General features: G+C 55.3%; 1 protein-coding gene across 1 annotated transcript in view; it reads left to right on the top strand.

Annotated features, from left to right (window-relative positions):
- The window catches only part of TSNARE1 (t-SNARE domain containing 1), a 191,015-nt gene that overhangs the window by 102,033 nt on the left and 67,654 nt on the right, over positions 1–21,328 (top strand). Inside the window, exons 9-11 of the mRNA XM_006830732.1 lie at positions 2,325–2,483; positions 10,393–10,465; positions 14,820–14,902. Of these exons, the coding sequence (XP_006830795.1) occupies positions 2,325–2,483; positions 10,393–10,465; positions 14,820–14,902 (315 nt within the window). The remainder of the gene's footprint in view (positions 1–2,324; positions 2,484–10,392; positions 10,466–14,819; positions 14,903–21,328) is intronic.

Raw genomic sequence — 21,328 nt, 5'->3', positions numbered from 1 at the left:
CCTCTTCTGAATCCGACTTGAACCTCTGGAAGTTCTCTGTCAATGTATGATTGCAGCTGTTTCTGTATTACCTTTAGTAAAACTTTACTCGCTTGGGATATCAAAGAGATTGTCCAATGATTTCTGCATTCCGTTGGGTCACTTCTCAGGATCCAAAATATTGAAGATGATTTTAAAGAAGAACAAACCAGGAAGATTTACAGTACTAGGTATCAGAACAGAATATAAAGCTACAGAAATTAAAAGAATGTGGTGGCATTGTCGTTAGACAAATAGGCCATCAGAAACAGAATTGAGCCCAGACGAAGACACACACACCCACACACACATGATCACCACTGTCATGTGATGGGAAGGAGACAGTTGGGATCCATTGAGTATACGTACTGGGAGTAAGAGGTGCTGAACTTTCACCTTACCCCATGCACAGAACTCACTTCCAGCTGGATTAGAGACTTACCTGTGGCAGGTGAGACCCGACGTTCCCAGAAGATATCACTGGAGGATGTCTTCAAACCTTTATGGTCAGCAAAAAGTGCTCCGCCGAAGGGGAAAGATGGATGAACCAGACTTAGTTTAGTTCAGAGAACAAAACGGCTACCTACGGAGAGAAGAGAAGTCACACAACCAGGATCTGAAAAGGACTTCTAACATTTTTCATAATGCTATTGTACACTTCCTAGACTACAGGATAGTGTACATATAACTTAAAAACATTCGTTTGACTTTTTATGGCAGTGGATTGGAATTGAACCCATAGCATTGCTGAGGTCTGACTGTACAATCCCATTTATGAGGGGACTTCAGAAAGTTTGAGAAAAAAATTCCATTTCCCATGAACGTTTTGAAGCCCTGTTGTTTGAAATGGGCAATGCGCTGAGGCCGAGTTTATGGTGGTGACCATAGAGAGAGTGGCAGACGTCTCAGCCTGGGGTCACTGGGCCTCTGTTAACGTCCGAGGATTGATTGGCATAACATGATGAACGAAATGTACATCACTGAATCACACCTGATGAACATAAGCAAAATGTGACAAACGTAATCAATATCACTGAGTCACACACGTGAGGAGTGTAATCTAGGTCTCTGAATCACGTGATGAATGTAATCTATTTCACTAATCACACACTTGAGGATTGTAATCTACGTTGCTGAATCACACCGATGAACAATCGTCACATGATGAACGTAATCTGCATCACTGAATCATGCATTATGAACGTAATCTAGGTCACAGAATCACATGATGAATGTAAACCACACAAATGAACCTAATTAATCTATGTTGCTGAATCACAAGTGATGAATGGAATCTACATCACAGAATCATTCACATGAACGTAAATGATATCATTGAATACAAGTGATGAATGTGATCTACATTGCTGAATCACGTGACAAATGTAATCACCTTCACTAATCACACATGTGACGAATGTAATCTATGTCTGAATCACGTGATGAACGTAATCTGCATCACAGAATCACTCATATGAACATAATCTACGTTGCTGAATCACATTTGCACAATTGTTTGAACAGGCAGATGCTTGTATATTTCTTACCATCTTATAAATGAGATAAAATGACGACGGAACTGGTCTGCAGCAGGTGGGGGTGAGGGGTGAAGCCCCCAGCACTGCCCCAAATCCTCTGGAGACGATGGCAGACATGGCCCCACTTTGAGGGCCTACAGCCTCACACTCTGCTCTCAAGCCTGTGAAAGAGACCTGGGAGATTTATGGGATTGGGGGGAGGCCCTGGGAGTCAAGGTACAAGGCTATGGGTTGTGGGGGGTAGGATGACTCTGGGCATCCTGGCCTGGTCTCTATCTGTCAGGGACGCTGTACTGCCCCACCCACATGACAGGACACTGCGGCAAGAGACCCTGAGACACAAAGGGGCTTTAAAGCTGAGAAGCAGGAGGCAGGTGGAGACCCTTCTGCTCCACCCTGGGGCCCCTGTCTCCCATCTGCTTTCACTCACATGGTCTTCACTCCCAGACACGTGTGTACACACACAGATACAGACAGAACACATACTTACACTGTGCACACAGATACCCAATGCACACATTCACACACACAGACACATATTCACCCACAATGCACACAGACACAATAACACATATGCAACACACAGATACACAAGATACACCGATAATCCATACTCCCACACAATGCACACACACACATCTTTACACAGACGTCCTGAGTGTGGTGTGTGCAGACTTGTGGAGGCCAGGCTGCCAGGAGCCCCAGTCTCCCTACCTTTGGCCCCTTCCAGCCTGGTGCACCCTGCTAACGGCTGTCTCTGGTCCACAGAGTCCCCGGACCTCTTTTGCTGAGCTACCCGATAGCGAGAAGATCTTCAACGGGGGAGACGGCGTGTGGCCGAGTCAGGGGCAGGTGCTGCTCTCAGAGCTCACGGAGGACGACCTCGAGGCCATCCGGCTGCGGGACGAGGCCATCCTGAAGATTGAGGTCAGGACACTGCCGCCGTATGAACGCTCATGGAGGCACGGGGGGCTGTGGACACATGTGTGCACACAGACGTGTGAGTGTGTACATGTGCAGAGTGGGTCCTTTCTGGGCATCTGTATGATGTATGTGCACACATGTGTGAGTGTGTGCACGCTTGTAGAGTGTATACATTCACATGTGCTCAAGTGTGCGCATATGTGGGAGTATATGTGCACTGTGTACGTGTGTATGTGTGTTGGTGTGGGAAGTGTATATTGGTGCATACATGTGTGTGCGTATATATGTGCACTGTGGACATGTGTGTGATGTGGGTGTGGGTGTTAGTGTGGCCTGTGTGTATCTGTGCTTCCCTGTGTGTGTATATATGTGCACTGTGGGTGCATATATAAAGTGTGTATATGTGTACAGTGGGTGTGTGTATAACTTGTGTTAGTGTGGCCCATGTGTATCTGTGCTTACATGTGTGTACACGCATGTGTGAACTGTGGGTGTGTACCTAACACTTGTGTTAGTGTGACCTGTGTATATCTGTGCTTACATGTGTGCATGTATTTGTGCACCATAGTTGTGTATTAACACTTGTGTGTTTGTGAGACCTGACCATACCTGCTCTGGAGACTTGAAGCCCACACAGCGTGGACGCATAATCTGTGACCCCTGGACCTCCACAGCTCCCACTAGGCGTTGTAGGGAGCCCCTGGGGTGGAGCCCTGGCTGGCTGGGAACCTTGGTGGGGTCATTGCCTTCCTGGGGCTCCGTGGTAGCCCTGCCTTGTGCTGATGGGGCGCCCATGGTATGAGCTGCCCTCTGTTCTTGTCCTGACTACGCCTTCACTAGGCACAGGACAACATACCCAGGTTAGCACAGGTTTTTAGGGCAGCTACCCCAGATTTGCAGCCCAAGCGCTCCCAGCTTACTGAAGGGGGAAGGAGCTTGCCTTTGGGGCCTCATCCTGGGGTCCCTCAGGGACTGAGCTGTCTGTGCTGAGAAGCTGCATGTTGTGGGGAGGGGGCTACAGGAAACAGCTTCTGGAGACATGAGGCGATTTCACACCCTGGCTGCGCAAACTGTCTCAGAGTGGGATTTTGCAAACTCGTTATCACCACCCACTTGCCAACTCCCCCCAGCCCCTCCCCATCCCTGGGGGCTTGTGAATTTGCATGATTTATTTACCAGTGCAGCAGATCCCTGGGGAAACTGAGGCTGGGGGAGATCTAGTCTCACACCAAAGAGGAACCTCCTCCACAGTTCTTCCTACCCTTTATCTGTGACCAGTGTGTGTGTGTGTGTTGGGGCGGGGGTGCTCTACTGGGGATGTAGTGCTGACTCAGCTGGGCCCTTGGGGTGGACTGATGACCCCACACTGCATCCCGAAACCATCCCTTATGGGACAGAATTTCCAAGTGAGAGTGTGAAGGCTGGGCTGAGGGCCCTCCTCTGCAACTCACTGGAGACTGGGGACCTACCTCCCTGGGTCACTCCCGCTGTAAGATGGCTAGATTGGTGGATAGACGTGGCTCTCAACTGTGGGTCAGAAAGTGGTGTCCAGTAGTCCCTCCGCAGGGTGGTCACCAACCTTGGAGAGTGGGGACAGCCTGTCGGGGGTCAGGAGTCCTCCCCACACAGATCCAGCTCCTCTGGGTGCCTGTGGTCCTCTCTACAGGTGGGAGCGTCCAGTTGGCAAGGTGAGCGCGGGCCCACTGGTCTGTGGTCTACCTTTCACATGCGTTCCCCACCTCAGAGATTCTGTTTCCAGGTCTGGCTGGTGTCTGTCTCTCCCAACCCGACAGCCCCTTCCTCTAGAATCCAAGTCTGGTTTCAGACTTCTAGTTCCTGACAGACCAGGACACATACTGACGTGTGCTTCCTCACTCACCTGAGGTCTGGTGTCACAGAGGACTGGCCTGCGTCTCCGCAGCAGCCCCACCAGGACTCGGGCAGTGGTCTCTCTCCCTGAGCCCTTGCTGAGCCGGGTCCTGATGGGATGGGGAAGCAGGACTCACTGATGCAGCCTGGGCTTCCTGGGTGTTTGGATGTGTGTCCCTGGGGTCTCCTGGCCCTCAGCCCACCTTTGGGTGGGGGGATGGGGATGGGGATGGGAGTGGCATGTAGGGTGTCTTTCCAGGGTGGGGCTGCTCCAGGGACCTTCTGATCTGGGCGCCTATTTAGGCTGGGCTGGGCAGCCACTGCCCTTCTCTCCCCAGGGCTGTCTGCAGCCCCTTGACTGACTGTCCGCCCCGCCCCTCAGGACACTGTAGCTACCACAGCCGCTCTGCCCCTCCTGGGAGTCTAGTGTGTGGGGAAGCCTCCTCCATCCGTGCTCTCCAGGCTTGGCACAGGTCAGGTTCTGGAGAGGTTGGACTGCTGGTTCTGACCTCAGGGCAGCCTCTCATGTCCTCCCAGCCCTTCCATGGAGCCTGTCCTGTGGGGTCAGGAGTGGACTGTCCCTGAGGTAGCAAAGGAGGTGTGGAGGGCAGGAGCCCAGAGCTGCAGATAGGCTGAGGCTGTCTGGGGAGCTTCCTCCTACAAATACAGATCCGGCCTTTCCCAGGCTGGAGGCTCCTAGCCCCCAGGTGAGGCAAGGCCCAGTGTCCAAGTGAGCCCAACTCCTGGAGGGGAGCCCCCAGACTGGGCCTGAACCAGTTGAGTTTCTCTGGCTGTAGGGTGGGCTCACTGGTCAAGAGTGGGAATGCAGATCTGAACTTGCCTGCACTCCCTTCACCTGCTCGTTCCTGTTACCGTGCTAACCAGGTGCCCCGGGCTGCCCGCTGAGCAGAGATGTTAGTGGCTGGGCCTGGACCTTGGGTGGGTGGGCGCGTTTAGAGTCCTTGCTGGTCCAGCCTTTCAGAAGTGGTGGGAGCTTGGAGGTGGGTTCCAAAGGTCAGTGTCAGGGAGCAGGCAGGCCACTCGGGCATGGGAGAGCTGGGCTGAGCCTGGCACCGCTCCACGGCTGGGTACACTAGCTGAGACATTGTGGGGAGGGGGCCTTCAGCTGTGGGATGAGTGAGTCTCCAGGCTCGCCCACTGGTCAGTGGCAGTGCACAGGGCTCTGAGCCCATAATGGAACCCCTGACTGACTGAGCTTGGTCTACATCTGGAGTCAGCAGCTCCAGCTTGGCTGAGGTGGGCACGTGCCCCTGAGCACACTGACAGCGTGTGCCAGGCCCACCGGGCACCGATCTCACGGACAGAGCCAGGAGCAGAGGCAGACAGGCCACCCCGGCTGGACAGTCCCTGGTCGTGTGGTCTGCGCACACAGGTGCGTCCTGCCCTAACCTGTCTCACCTGTAAGGCCCTAGCTCTGTGCGGTGCTCCAGCGTGTCAGCTGCTCTGTTGCCATGGCTACCTGGCAGGCCTGGGAGCAGGAGAAAGGGGAGGAGGAGACCACCAGGGAAGGTTCTGAGGCTCAGAGGGCCCCACCCCACCTCTGCTGTGGTTGCCCTGGCAGCTGGAAGGCAGGGGCGTGATTATCCGGTTCAGATCCGTATGTAGATAAGCCAGTGAATAAAGAAGTAAAATCTGGCAACTATTCTGTGACCTGGCACAGCCCTCATCGTAGGTGGACGGCTGCCAAGGCCCTAATTATAAGAAGCGATTGCGTGGTGGAGGGAGATACAGCACTTTTTCTGCTTCTTCTCGTTCTTAAAAATGAAGTAAGCATTCACCACCCTCACACACACACACACCGACGTTTTATTGTGTCCCGTGTGAGGCGGTGCAGTGAAAGAAGATTCCGTGAGGTCTCTTAATGAGTTCTGGTTTTAGAAGCAATCAGAAGAATAATTGCATGATTTAAACATTTACTAAGTCTGTTTTTTTTTTTTTTTAGTCTTGTGCTCTCAGGTCTCCTGGGTACTTTCTCCCACCCTCTCGGGCTGTGGTAGGACTCAGGGCCCCCAGCTGGGTCTATCCCAATCCGATCCCCAGGACACAGGCAGGATGGACTCTGGGCTGCCTGCCCCTGCACCTGGCCTTGACCTCACCTCTGAGGAATGAGACTGGACTCACACCTGCGTGTGTCCCATCTGCTGCCTTCCAGAGCGCTGGGTCGCCCGTGGGTCTCCTTACCCCCTTCCTCCTGTAATAACAATGCGGTGAGGTTCAGTGACCCCGGTTCACGGTGCCCCACCTGGACCAGAGCAGGACTGTGCTCCATGGTGGTTTGATGCAGCAGTGGTCTCTGTTCTGCGGGTCTTTTGCTGACTTGTTGTGTCCCCACACTTGGCTGTGGCCTGGGAAATCTCTGCAGGCAGTGTCTCAGGGCCTGAGTAAGCTGATGTACCCTGCTGGAGGACCAAGGACTTTGGGAGATACCACATCGGGCCTGACTGCCCAGGTCACTCCATAGCGCTCTGTGCCAGATGGGAGACCCAGTTCAGCATGTGGTCATAGAGACATGCAGGAGTGGAACTGGAGGGGCTCACCCCTGCCCTACTTGCACCCACATGCCTGGCCCCGGGTCAGCTCACACCTGCACTCAGAACTGTGTAACTGCGTAACTGCGTAACTGCGTAACTGCGTAACTGTGTAACTGTGTATTGCCCCAGCCCCTTTCCTGCATGTTCCCTCCTCTGTGGCCACAGGAGGGAGGGCTCAGAGCCATGCCTCCTGCAACCCCACCCCAGCACACAGCCCACTGCCTGGTGCTGACAGGGGTAGTGACCTGCCCAGGGCTGGCCAGTGGCTTCTCCCCAATAGCACACAGAGGTGAGCTATGCACTAGGGCTGAGGCAGAGAGCCACAGGGTCAGTTCGAGTCCCAGTCCTTGGACAGATGTTGTGACTGCTCTGCCTGGTGTCCATCTGCACAGGGACAGTAGGTGAGCTGCCAGCACTGGAGGCAGGATGGGTGAATCTCTGCTGAGCTTGAGGCAGGACTTATCCAGAGCAGATGAGGGCTGGGGCTCCGGTGGTCCCAGCCCCACCAGAGTTGGACAGTAGCAGCTGTCCCTGATTTGGGTGTGGCCTTTATAGGTGGTCTATCTGCCCAGGGACTACACCTCTCAGAGCTAGCCTGTGCCCAGGCCACCTGTGGCTAAGGCTCACTCACCTCCGCTTCTAGCCATGGCAGAGTTCCACAAAGCCCTTGGCTGCGCTGAAGCCCAATCATTGAATCACAATTGATGGTGCATGTTGATGTGAGATCATGCACATTGCTTCATTTCCCTGAACACTCCTGAAAAGAAAATGAATCTCCTGTAATGTCCAGCAGTGGGGTGAAACGACTCTCATGGTAAATCCATCCTGGCTCCGGGCCTGGGGGTCAGTGGCTATGCCACTGTCCCTACTGCCTCGCCTCTGCAGGTGGGGGCTTCCTCAGTTCTGCTCCCCAGCCGTGAGCTTTGTACTACCACATCTGGGTACGGATATGGGGTTTCCTTGGATGAGTAGGACACTTGGCTCAGAAAGGTCAGCAGAGCCAGCTGGTCAGTGTCCGGCTGTCTTCTGCTGTGGGCACAGTTGTGGGCCCAGCGCAGCCCCTTTCTGAGGGATATTCGTGCATGCCTCTCAATTCCCTCCTTACCAATGGCTGCAAGTATCTTTCCTCACAGGTGCTGTCAGGTGTGAAGGTTGAGGTGTGACCTCACCAGGTACAGTGGCAAGTGCAAAGTCTGTGAGTGGTGTGGCCGTGTCCCTCAGGAGTGTCTGCCCCATTGCTGGACAGAAGGAACCAAGATGAAGTTAGGCAGGGCTAATTCTCTTGCAGTCCCCTGAGTGTTGTTGTTGTTGTTGTCAGGTGCCATCAAGTGGGAACCGACTCAGCAACCTTATGCACAGCACAACGAAACAATGTCCGATCCTGGGCCAACCTCATTACCACTGCCACACTTGACGCCATCAGTGCTGCCACCTGGCCAATCCGTCTCGTTGGGGGTCTTCCTCTTTCTTTCTGACCCTCCACTGTACCAAGCATGATGGCTTTCTCCAGGGACTGGTCCCTCCTGATAATTTGTCCACAGTAAGAAAGACAAAGTCTTGTCATCTTTGCTTGTACCGCACACTCTGGCTGCACTTCTTCCAACACAGATCTGCTTGCTCTTCAGGCATGGTGCTTTTCACATTCTTCCCCAACACCTGAGCTCATGCATCAGTTCTTCTACGGTCTTCCTTATTCATTGTTCAACTTGCATATGAAAGGCTATTGAAGATATCATGGCTTGGGTCAGGCGCACTGTAGTCCTCACACTGATATCTACTCCTGAGCACTTGAAAGAGGTCTTGTGCAGTAAGTAGATTTGCCTAATGCAATTCGCCATTTGCTGTCTTGACTGCTTCTTCTGTGAATGTCAATTGTGAGTGAACACTGAGTATTCAAGCAAAACAAAGCCTTTGACAACTTTAATCTTTTCTCCATTTATCATGATGCTTATTGGTCCAGTGGTGAGGATTTTTGTTTTCTTTACATTGAGGTGCCACACATACTGAAGGCTGTGGTCTTTGATCTTCATCAGTATTTTAAGTCCTCTTGGCTTCCAGCAAGCAAGATTGTATCACCTGCATCGCAGGTTGTTAATGAGTCTTTCTCCAACCCTGAAGCAGAGTGAAGGATGCAGTCAGTCAGCCTGACATGAGAGGTGGGGGTTCTCCACAGTCCTAGCCCATTTCTATTCCGTACCCCATTCACTGGCTTCATGGGCTCACACAGTCTTTGGCTAGCAAAGGGACTACTATCCATCCACCCATCCAGCCATTCATCCACACAACCAACCACTTATCCACTGATCCAGCCACCCACCCATCCAACCATCCACAAAAGTGTCTACCTACCCATTCATCTACCCTCCCATCTAACCGTCTGCACTATTAACCACCTATGCCTCCATTTATCTACCCACCTATCCAATTGGCCACATAACCAACCACCTACCTATCCATCCATCCATCCATCTACCCACCCATTCATCCAACCATTCACACAACCAACCACCTATCCATCCATCCACACGACCAACCACCTATCCATCCATCCACCTACCCATTCATCCAACCATCCACATGACCAACCACCTATCCATCTACCCACCCATTCATACAACCATCCACATGACCAACCACCTACCCATCCATCCATCTACCCACCCATTCATCCAACATCCACATGACCAACCACCTATTCCATCCATCCATCTACCAACCCATTCATCCAACCGTCCACATGACCAACCATCTACCCATCCATCCATCTACCCATCCATTCATCCAACCATCCTCACGACCATCCACCTATGTATCCATTCATCTACCCACCCATTCATCCAGCAGCCACACAACCAACCATTCACCTACCCACCCATCCACATAACCAATCGCGTATCCATTTGTCCATCCATCCATCCATCCATCCATCCATCCATCCATCCATCCACCCACCCATCCACCCACCCAATCGTCCACATAACCAACCACTTGTGTGCTGGTCCATCCTAGATGCTAGTTTTACAATGAGGGAAAGGTTGGATGAATCTGTCAAAGAGCCCCAAGCAAGCTCTGGTGTAGGGATGAGGGGCTTGCAGGGTTGAAGGCCATGTAAGGGATGCAGCAGTGTCCTGCTCTGGACAGTCATTTTCCTCTCGTCAAGACAGCACCAGTGACTCGTTTGTGTCCTTCACTAGACTACAACCCCTAGTACCCATTCGAGGAGTTCATAACCCCTGGGATACTCAGAAAGCTTTCTATGTGACTTTGGTGTGAGGGGTGTTGGGACCCCAGACCATCTTTGACTTGCTGGAGGATCCTGGGCCTTCCTTCTCTGGCAGGAAGTGGCCAGAGCAGCTGGTCCCTAGATGCTCAAGTTCTTGGTTCTGTGGGCTTCACCTGCTGCTCCGAGTCCATCAGTACTTTCTGATGGGCCATGCCTGCGAGCCAGCCATCTGCTCACATGGCTAACAACCGCCATCTTGTTTCTACAGAGCGACTTGCTGGATGTGAACCAGGTTATCAAGGATTTGGCCTCCATGGTGTCTGAGCAAGGAGAAGCTATCGGTAGGTATCCACTGCACTGCTGGCTGAAAGCTGCTCCCGCCCCCAGCCACTGCCCTTCACGTAGGTTGTGGGGAACCACCTCGAGGTGAGGGGCCCAGTCAGATCCAGAGGTCTGCTCCTCTGCTCCCTGCCCCCAACATCCAGCCATCCCCCAGCCCCTCAGCATGGTCAGGTGGAGTAGGGAGCCCCCATTCTACCCAAGGGAGTCTCTAGACCCCACCCTGGTCCTTTGGTGTGTGGACCAGGTTCTCAGATGTGGGGTGGGAGCTGCCTGAGCTCCAGAGCCCAGCTACTTCTCTGTGGACCAGGAGGGGTGAGGCAGGGTGGGCTGTGTGGGAAGAGACAGGTATGTGGGGGGGGAGGGGGGCCGGTGCAGGGAAGCATCCAGTCCTGGCCAGGGCAGGGTGTCCAGAGATGCCCCAGGATAGACAGCTCCACACTGGACCCCCCAACCTTGCTTCTTTAAAGGAGGTGAACTATAGGGATGATGGTTCCAAAGGGACGACATGGGCAACCGTGGACGGTGCTCGTGCCATGGCCCTGAGTCCGAAGTCTGAGTGTTGGAGCCCAATGGCTGGGAGGGAGGACCCTAGGGGTGGGTGGTGGTAGAAGTCACTGCTTCTTCATTCCCAGGGGCCAGGTCTCCACATGCCAATCCCAAGAGTGAGGAGGGGGCTGTCCCCCCCACAGACAAGGACCCAGGCCAGAGGGCACCTATCCGGGCCAGTTGGCCCACAGCCACTTGTCCTGGCTCATCCTTGGTCACCAGCTGCCCAGAATTGGGGGCCCTCCTGGCCCTGGGGAGTCAGTCACCTGTGGGCAGTGGGGCCTGGTGGTGACACTCATGTGGTCACAAGGTGGCCCATACCACCCATGTTCCCAGCACCCTGAAGGAAGGCTGGGGTGTCTGTGTGTGTTTATGTGGGGGGTGCTGTGGGCTCTGTCTCTGTTCAGTGAGGAAAGGGCCGTCCTGGGGGGTGGTGCCAGGTACCCCAGACGTGGGTCCAGTCCCCAGCTTGCAGCCAGCAGCCAGCAGCCCCACCCCAACCTCACGTCTCCACTCTGCCCGCTGCCTCACTTGCCCTCATGCGTGGAGGTGGATGGTGCCTCTGCCTCTTGAGGACCAGGAATTTCCCTTGGGGCGCTGTCCATCTTGGGGTGAAGAGGGGTCAGACGGGTTGCTCAACTGGGGCCTACAGCTCACCTCCAGGAGGCCAGGCTCTGTCTCCCTGCTCTTCCCTCTTGTCCTCTGCCCCTCTTGGTTGGGCTCTCAGAGCCACTTCAGCCTGGAGCTGATGGTCAGCAAGGTGGACTATACAGAAAGGCCTGCCTGAGTGTCTGGGGTGGTCCTCCTGAGAGGCAGAGAACCCTGGGACACCACTGCGCTGGACCCCTGAGTCCTGGGCATGTTTCTGCAGTGATCCTCCACACAGCCTCTGGTACCTTTCCAGGGTCCAGTGGCGGAGGTAAGGCTACCTGCCGGCGCAGTTGCAGCCCCGAGCCGGCCGTGGCTGCCCTGCTGCTGGGCGACGGGCCGGGCTCCATGCCTCTGCGGCCGGGGGTCCACTCCCGCACCAAGACGCGCAAGCCCAACTTCAGTCCTCAAGAGACGGAGGTGTTGGTGCAGAAGGTGACGCGACACTACGCGCTGCTGTTCGGAGCACTGCGGGGCCCACCCACCCGCAAACACCGCGTGTGGAGCCGCATCCTGCAGGCCGTCAATGCGCTGGGCTACTGCCGCCGTGACCTGGGCGACCTCAAGCACAAGTGGCGGGACCTGCGCGGGGTGGTGCGCAGGAAGCTGGCCGAGCGGCCGCGGGCCCCCATCCCCACCCTCATCCTCACGCCAGTGGAACGCATGGTGGCAGAGACCTTCTCTGCCCTGGCCCCCCCGCGCCAGAGCCAGGGGCCCGAGTCTCTGCCAAGTAAGTGGGCCCTCCCCACGTGTCCCTCCAGGAGGTAGGCCAGGGAGGGACTCATGGTCAGCAGCGTTACCGTAGACCAGGCTCAGGGCTCAGCCAGATCCCCGTGGCAGCACCCCCTCACTAGGCCAGCGGGCTGGAAGACATGCCCCCTTAATTCTCTTGCAGTTCCCTTTCACACATATCGGTGGGGTTTCCCACATCAAGCGCAGTCTGGGCTGACCACATAGTGAGAACCAAGTACAGGAAAGGCAGGTCCAAGACACGTTGCAGCCAGGCAGGGATTTGGGTTAGTTGGTAGTGCCCTGCTTGACCTGCCTCCACCCCACCCTCTCTGCTGGGCATGAGGGCCTACCTAGGGGGCTGCACCTCCCTTTCCATACTTCTGCTTTCACGTGTGGCCCTTCTCAGGGTCCCCCGACCTCCGGACCTTCAGGCCGTCAGGATGTGCCCCCTCCCCGGCTCAGCCCCGGGCCCAGCTCTGTCTCTGAAGGTCCTGTACCTGGTGAGGAGCCTCCCAGCTGCGTCCACTCCTCAAATCCACTCTGCCTCTGGCCACCTCCTCGCCTTGTCCTCTTCCAAAGCCAAGACCCAGCAGCACCTGTCACTCACCCGGCTGTGCAGCCAAGTCGCAGGACACCCGGAGCTGGTGAAGGAATCTGGGGGACAAGACCCTCTGCCTCTCTGGACTCTCCAAAGACCCAGCATGACCTTGTGCGGCGGACCCAGGACAACAAGACAGCTTTGTGGGCACAAGCAGTCGGGCAGCCTCCAGACACCCCAATGAGAAGGTCACCCACTGGCCTGGGACCTTGGTCTCCCAGCAGAGGTGGGGCAGGGGCTCTGAGGACCTAGCTCTCAGGAGGACTTCCTTGGTGGAATCATCTGACCCCGTCTCTGTGTGGAAGTAGTGTCAGCACCGTCTGGGCTGGGTGTCGGTGGGCGGCCTCCTGTAGATGACCTCAAATGGGCTGGTTCGTATTCATGGTGCACGCTGTGGGTGTGTGGGCCACTGCTCCGCATGTGGGTGGGTGTTGTGTGAATGTCCTAGGGCCATACCCAGCAGGCCCCCTCCAGCTTGGTGGTTGTAAATCACATGTGTAGCCCCTTGGGTGCAGTGTGTGAACCACCGGCTGCAGCCTGCAATGCGCAGGATGGCTGGGTTCCCTCACTCACAGTCTCCTCAGCCCTCATGAGTCCCAAGGAGATAGGGTGACTGCTTTGTGTACCCCAAGAGCACTGTGGCCAACAGAACCAGTAAGTTAGGGCACAGGATCTGTATCCCTGGTTAGGGGTGTGTGCTCTGAGCAGGAGATCTGTGCCCCTGGACAGGGGGTCAAGGTGAGGTCCAGACCAGGGATCTTGGCATGGAGACTTCTCAGAGGGCCCACAGGCTCACACTAGTGGGGGCCATGCACCCATATCTGACCGGGGGCTCCCTAAGACATAGATAAGCACATCAGAGCCATGGAGGGTGGAACTGACCCCCAGCTCTATCCCGACGCCCCTGTCTGTATAAAGTGTGCCCGGGGTGACAAAGCACCAATCGCATAACCCCCAAGAGTGGCAGGTGTCTAGGTCCCAGAACCTGGGGCTGAACAGGACCCCTCCCACGACTGTCCAGTCAGCAGAACCCCAGGCTTGGGTGGCGGTGGGGTCCTGCCCACCAGCAGAGCGGCTCCCAGGATGGCTCCTTGGTAGGTGCGCTCTCTCACAGACCAGCCTACGTGTGCGGGTGTTTGCTGGCCGGTGTGGGCAGCAGGGCGTTGTCAGGGGCTCTCACTGCAGTCACCTGCATGCCTATCTTCTAGGGGGGTATGTGCTGGCTTCGTCCTGTTGGATAGATGGGAAACAGAGGCACAGGGAGCCACCCGGCTCCTTGCCCCATAAGGGGCCAGCTGGACCAGATGTTGTCTCTGTCCCGTTGTGGGACCCAATGGCTTGGCTCCTTTTCTCGCCTTGCCCACGTATGCACCGCCGTGGTCGCCGGACCCTGCCTCAGGCCCGAGTATGACCTGAAGCCCTAGTTGCCAGCCGTCTCTCACTTGCCTCTGAGTTTCCACTCAGTCCCCGGACCCGCCGCCAGGTCAACACATGCTGTCCTCAGGGCCCCCGCAGACCCGACTGCGTCCAAGAAACTGTCTGCAGGCTGGGCCCCAAGGGGTTCCAACCCTTCAGGATGGTCCAGGCCTGGGCTGGGGCGCTGACAGCTCTGGCTGCTGTGTGGAGCCAGGCAGACCAACCTCTCGGGACCCCTGCGGCCTCAACCACATCCCGCCGGCCTCCTGAGGAAGCTGAGCAAGACTAGGGCCAACCCATCTCCAGGCCACCCCCAGCAGCTCCTCCACTGGGCCCCCAGGGTTCCCGTGAGGGTCCCTGGGCCAGGAGGCTGGGTCTCCATGGTAATCGCCTTCTGTTGTCTTGATTTGCAGACAGTATTGAAGCCAGCATCGAGGCCGCTTCCTCGCATGCAGAGTTGGCCCGGGAGCTCCTGGCCGGAGCCAGCCGGCACCAAGTAAGTTGGTGTGAGGCGGGAGCGTTCTGCTCCAACGCCAAGGGGCCGACTGCCTGTTCATCCTGGAGGCCCAGCCCTGCCAGATTTTCTCTGAGGGGCCAGGCTACCCCCAGCCCTGGTGGGCGCAGCCATGGTGTAGGGTTGGGGTGAGTGCTTGGTGGTACCCATGATGTCTGTACCAGCTTCGTCCTGGAGCGTGGGTGGACATGGTACCCGAGTCCTGAGGTCCTGGGTCCCCCCAGAACTCACTGCAGGGTGACCAGCTGTCTGGAGCTGCTCCTGCTGAAAGCCCTGGGCGCCTGTCCCCTTTGTCTCTGTTTTTGCTGGGCTCCCTGGTGTGTCATCCAGCCTTGGGGGCTCGGCCTGAGGGTGGGGAGGGGACCTTCCTCCTGCAGCTGCCTGGGGCAGGTATGATGGTCTTTGGGGACAGAGCTCGAAGCTCAGGCCTAAAGTTGCTGATAGGAACCCCAGTGGTAGAGTGAGTGAGCTAAGCATTTGACTGCTCACTGCAAGGTCAGTGGTTCATACCCACCGGCTGACCCAAGGGAGGATGACACGTACACATGTCTCAGGAACTTCACAGGGCCAATCCGACAGCAGTGGGTTTGAGCTTTTCAGTTTTATTTGTTTGAGGAGAAGCCCACCCCGTGTGGCCAAAACCCGTAACCCTGTGAGTCCACCCAAGGGTCTTGGGAAAACGGTATGGGAATCTACAGAGTCGGTCACTGAAAACCCGTGGAGCACAGCTTTACTCTGACACACGCCAGGGGACGTGAGTCCGGCTCAACTTGATGGTAACTGACTGACTAAGATGCTGTAGACAGACTGTGTGGGCCCTCAGAGATGCCCTCGCTCACCGGCTCACTCCTGTGGCCTTGTGCTCCTAGCCCACCCTGGTAGGGAGATGACCACACACAGCTCTCCCCTGAGTGCATCTTGGGGTAAGGGAAGGGCAGTGAGAGGCATCCAGTCCAGTGGGGCCAGGGCGAACCTCAGGTATGTCCCTGCTCTATCCTCAAGGTCAGGCTGGACTGTCCAGGCAGCGGGACAGTGTGTGGAGGCTGAGGGAAGAGTGTGCATGGTGAGGGTGGGGGCTTGCACAGGCAGAGCGGAGGTATAAGTGCTGGAGAGATGGGATGTCAGGCTGTGGGTGGGCTAGGCCCCAGGGCTTGGCGTTGTGGGCTTGGCAAGGTCACTGTGGTTGTATGGTCAGCCAGCTCCCACGGTGAACCTGGGGTGAGGGTGGAAGCTGGTCCCTCACAAGGCTCCCCGTTTCGTCTGTCAATGGCCCAATGGCTCCTGGGACCAGATGTCGGGCGACCGAGGCCCTTGGAGAAGCGTGACCTGGGAGGAGACTGTGATGTTACAGGCTCAAGGCCTCACCTGTAGGATGGCTAGGCTCCTGATTCTGCCTCAGCCTCCTCCAGCCCCATCCACAGCCTCACCACCTTCCGCACACGGACCTCTCCACCCACTGGTGACCGCGCTCCACTGGTCCTGCCTGGGTCACCCTGGGCTGCATGGAGGGATATGCCACTGCCCACTGAGGCAGCTCGCAGGAGGTGCAGGCCAAGCCTCACCCGACAGGAACTCCTCTGGGCTCTCCCTCATCGTTGAAGCCAGCGTCTCAAGGGGTCAGCAAGAGAGCTGAGCACAGGATGACTCCCCACCTGAACACCTGGGTTGGCTGGATGGAAGGATGGGCCAGTGCCCAGAAATGCAGGAAACATGTGAAGAGGAGAAGGAGGAGGACAGGAAGGAGGAGGTGGAGGTGAAGGAAAGGGGACTGCGGCAGCTGGACCAGCCTCTGTGCCTGTGGGCACCTCACCAGGTACAGACTCCACGGCCGACTCTGGGACAGTGGCAAGGCTGTCAGCACGTAGCAGGAACTGGCCCGCTCTAGGGGAGAGGTGGGTGGAGTTCAGAAATGCAGGTCACTGCCACGTGTCCATGTCCCCTGCTCCCACCCATGCCAGGGGGCATCCACACACCCCTTCTCAGTAGCCAGCTCTCCTGGACCTTTGCTGACTTTTTCTTAAGTCTAGAGATCCTAAAAGCCATTAAGAATCGAAAGCAAAAGAGGGGAAGGCCCTTCCTGAAGTCACAGGGCTGTCAGGTGGGTTTGAAGCCCAAGTCTACAGGATTCTAGTCCCCAGAAATTCTGCTCTCTTGTTCACTGTCTCATCCTTTATGGACAGCCATCTGGGTACAGATGTGCCTGGGATGGACAGATAGATGGATGGGTGCATGGATAGACCTACTGGAAGGATGGCTGGAAGGACAAATTCTAGATGGGTGGGTGGATGGGTGAGTTGGGATAATCAGATTGAACAAGTGGATGGATGGAACATAAGGATGGATAACGGATGGATGCATCAATGATGGAGGTAGTGAGGGATAGTGGATGGATGGTGTACGTGGATGGATGGAGGATAGATGATGAGTGAATGGAGGGTGTATGTGGATGGATGGAGGATGGGTGGGTGGATGATGGATGAAGGGTGTACATGGATGGATGGAGGGTGGGTGGGTGGATGATGGATGAATGGATGGTGTACATGGATGGATGGAGGGTGGGTGGATAATGAGTGCATGGATGGTATATGTGGATGGATGGAGGATGGGTGGGTACATGATGGATGAAGGGTGTACGTGGATGGATGGCAGGTGGGTAGGTGGATGGTGGATGAATGGATAGTGTACATGGATGAATGGAGGGTGGGTGGGTGGATGATGAGTGGATGGATGAAGGGTGTACGTGGATGGATGGAGGGTGGGTGGGTGGATGGAAGAATGGTGGAGGAATAATGGTGGACAGATAGATGAGGAAGGTGGGTAGATACAGCTTGCAGATGGGCAGACAGGCTGGGGATATAGAGAAGTGAACAGCTCTGTGGATGATGGACATGTAGAGGCTGAGTGGGTGGCTAGACAGAGACCAGCCTGACAGTTTGGAGCTCGGGCGTTGGATTTAGACAGGTCAAGATTTGGACCCTGGCTCTGACCACATTAACATCTTCCTCCTCAAATCGGACACCTTGCCCACCATGGAGGGGTATTGTGAGACTCAAATAGATGTGCAGGGCCCTCCCACCTGTTATCTACAATCCTCCTCTACCCTTCCCTGGACATCAGTTGCCCATGGCCAGTGGAGGTGACGGCTTCCTGTCTCCCCTGCTAGCCGACGAGGAAGATGAGGTGCCCAGCTGCCTGTGGACCCCCATGCGCAACGTGGACGGGCCCAGCCTGCCCGAGCCCAACCCCCCGGACCTGCGAGGAGTCTTCCATGCACCCACATCTCCCCCTTCCCCTCCTGCCTCCCCTCCCTCGGTGCCCCCAGTTGCTGCCTTCGGGGGGCTCTCCCGGGCCTCCCCGCCCGCCTCAGCCCCCACACCCTCTGGGAAGCCCACGGTAGGGGCTGAGGTGTCAGTGTTTGAGCAGCGGTTGCTGGACTCACACGAGCGACAGGGCGCCTTGCTGTCCTCTTGGTACCAGCAGCAGGGCGCCCTTATGACCCAGCAGAACCTGCTGCTGCAGCGGCTGGCCGATGGCATTGAGGCCCTCAGCCATACCCTGGAGAGGCTGGTGGAGGTGGCTCACCCTGGCCAAGGGGTCTCACTCTCCACCTCTGAAAGTGCAGTGGCCAGAGGCTCCCAGGCCAGCCCCCAGGGTGCCCCTGAGGTCTTCTCAGGCATGATCCTGAAAGTGGAAGAAGAGATCTAAGGGTAGGATGGACAGGTGGCCGGGCTGGACACAGTGGGTGACCATCACCTCCAGGGGCTATGTGGGTGGTGGGGCTCCAGGAACCTTGAGGAGTGGGGACCTGGTGCCAACCCTCTCAGGGACAGCGCTGCCAGAGGACAGCATGAGGGTGAGACCCCATGGCTCCTGACTGGCCACCCAGCATTGGGACGGCTGGGTGAGGGCCAGGAAGCAGGCTGCAGGCCGAGGGGTGGCTTGGCGGGTGTGAGAAGGACCCTCAAAAGCCTGGCCGGGAGTGAGTCATGGGCCACACTCTACCTTCTCGGGGGTGTGGACTCCAAGGGGCTGGTTCCTGTCATCCTGCTCGGTCTGGCTCAAAGGAGTCTGATGTCATTTCTCTCCTGTTTTACATATTGTTATAAATATAACTACGTATCTGCATATCTATTACCCTGTACTGTATGGGGGTGGGATGCCATTTTGTACCTGTTGATTTTTCTTGCAAAAAAATATTTTTTTGTACATGAGCACATAATAATAGAGAAAGGAGCAATAATGATATTTATGACACGCTCCTTTCTCTGCTGGGCTGTGCGTCCCTCTCGGCCTCCCTCAGGAGCCCTGGCTGCTTCCCTGGGGTCCCAGATCCCTCTCCTCCCATCTCCTCTCGTGATACCCAGGGTATCTGCTCCTGGTTGATGAGGGACAGTGTGAGGCCAGACAAAGAGGGAGGGTGGAGCCAGGCTGTCCCTCAGCCTGTGGATCAAAGTCTCCAGATGTCAGATGCTGACCTTCGGGTGTGAGCTGGGCCACATGCTGACTAATGAGACTCCGGGACACCCAGCGCAGAGGAGCGCAGGCTCAGAGTGGGACCACACATGGGGGCAGCATTACTTGTCCTGGTAGTGTGTCAGTGAGACTGCTCTCCAGCCACCTCTCCTTCTGAGGGCAGCAGGACCATGGACCCTCCAGGGGAGCTCCTCCTTGGGGATGCCTGCCTTTTCTCTTACAGAGGCTAGCAGCGCCATCTCCATGCCCACCCCAAGAAACCTTTGTAAGTCAGTCCAGGGAGAGTGATAAGCCCTCATCTACTTACAGATTCCTAAGTGTTAAGTCTTCGCTTTTCTGTGGCAATGAACACTTTTTTTGTTGTCTTCCAGTCTTACCCTGGTCTCAGCCCTACTTCAACCAAGATTGAATGCTGATCCTAGATCATACACTGAGCCTGGATCCTAGTCACACACTGAACTCTGGCCCTGGTTATCTACTCAGCCCAGGTCCTGGTCACACACTGAGCCCTGATCCTAGGTCATGCAGTGACCTCTGACCCTAGTCACACACTGAACCCTGGTTGATACACTCAGCCTGGATCCTGGTCACACACTGAGCCCTGATCCTAGATCATACACTGAACCCTGACCCTGATTTTATACTGAACCCTGATCTAGATCATCCTGGTCACACACTGTACCCTAATCCTAGATCATACACTGAGCCCTGGCCCTGGTCCCTGGTTATACACTGATCCTGGATCCTGGCCACACACTGAATCCTGATCCTAGATCATGCACTGAGCCCTGACCCTGGTCACACATTGAACCCTGGCCCTGGTTATACACTGAGCCTGGATCCTGTTCACACACTGAGCTTTCATCCTAGATCATACACTGAACTCTGACCCTAGTCACTGCTTTGTTCCACACCTACTTAATATTTATTGGATCCCTCCTCTAGGCTACACCCTGTACCAAGTACTGAGGTACACAAGTGATCAAGGCAGACAAGATCCCTCTCCTCACAGTCTGCTGTAGGCAGTGGATACTTAGCAAATAAATGCATTCAAATGATTGCATGAAATCCCCTCACATGATCAGGACAATCTCCTTTACTTAGAGTCTGTTGTTAAGTGTTATCAAATTGATTCCAACTTATAGAGATTGTATAGGGTTTTTGAGGAGCAGTTGGTGGGTTTGGACCCCTGACTTTGTGGTGAGCAGTCAGTCCAGTGTTTACCCTACAGTGCCGCACCAGTGGTTGTAAATGTAAATCACATCAGCAAAACACCATCACAGTAGCATCTAGACCGGTGCTTGGCCAAGTTGACTCATGAAATGAACCATCACAGCCCTGAAATCAGGAGCTGTGGAGTGAGAAACAGGGTTGCCGTGAGGCTGACTGTCAGCATCCGCTCAGCAAGGGCTCCTAGATCCTTGCAGGTTACTTGTGGAGGAAAGTTGCGTTCTAACCAGGCCTCTACGGGTACCACAGAATAGGAACAATCGTGAGTTCACAACCTTGACATCATTGAATAAGGCAAACCATGGAGTGAGAAACAGGAGAAAGAGCCAACAGTAGCAGAAATATGAAGCAGCAGTTTTAAGGCCCAAAGGATTTGGCTGTTGGAATTAAGCACTTACATAATGTAAAGATGTCCTATGAAATACTATTCTTTTTAACTTAAAAGACAGAGTCAAAACCACAGGTAACAATAAGATGACCAGAAGTGACCAATCAGGACCAAATATAACTTTTAGAGTTGAAGAACTTGTGGATGGGTTACACAATATATCAGACACACGTGAAGAGTGAATTAGCAAACTGGAAGATGTGTTTGAAGAAACTATAACAACACTGCGAAGTATGAGTATTCCGGAACACTTAATTGTGCTCATGAGGACTCTGTACCTGGACCAAGAGGCAGTTGTTCGAACAGAACATGGAAAC

This window comes from Chrysochloris asiatica, unplaced genomic scaffold (assembly GCF_000296735.1).
Source record: "Chrysochloris asiatica unplaced genomic scaffold, ChrAsi1.0 scaffold00001, whole genome shotgun sequence".
Taxonomy (NCBI): domain Eukaryota; kingdom Metazoa; phylum Chordata; class Mammalia; order Afrosoricida; family Chrysochloridae; genus Chrysochloris; species Chrysochloris asiatica.
Note: the sequence above shows the minus strand (reverse complement) of the source record. Positions and strands in the feature narration are given on the sequence as shown.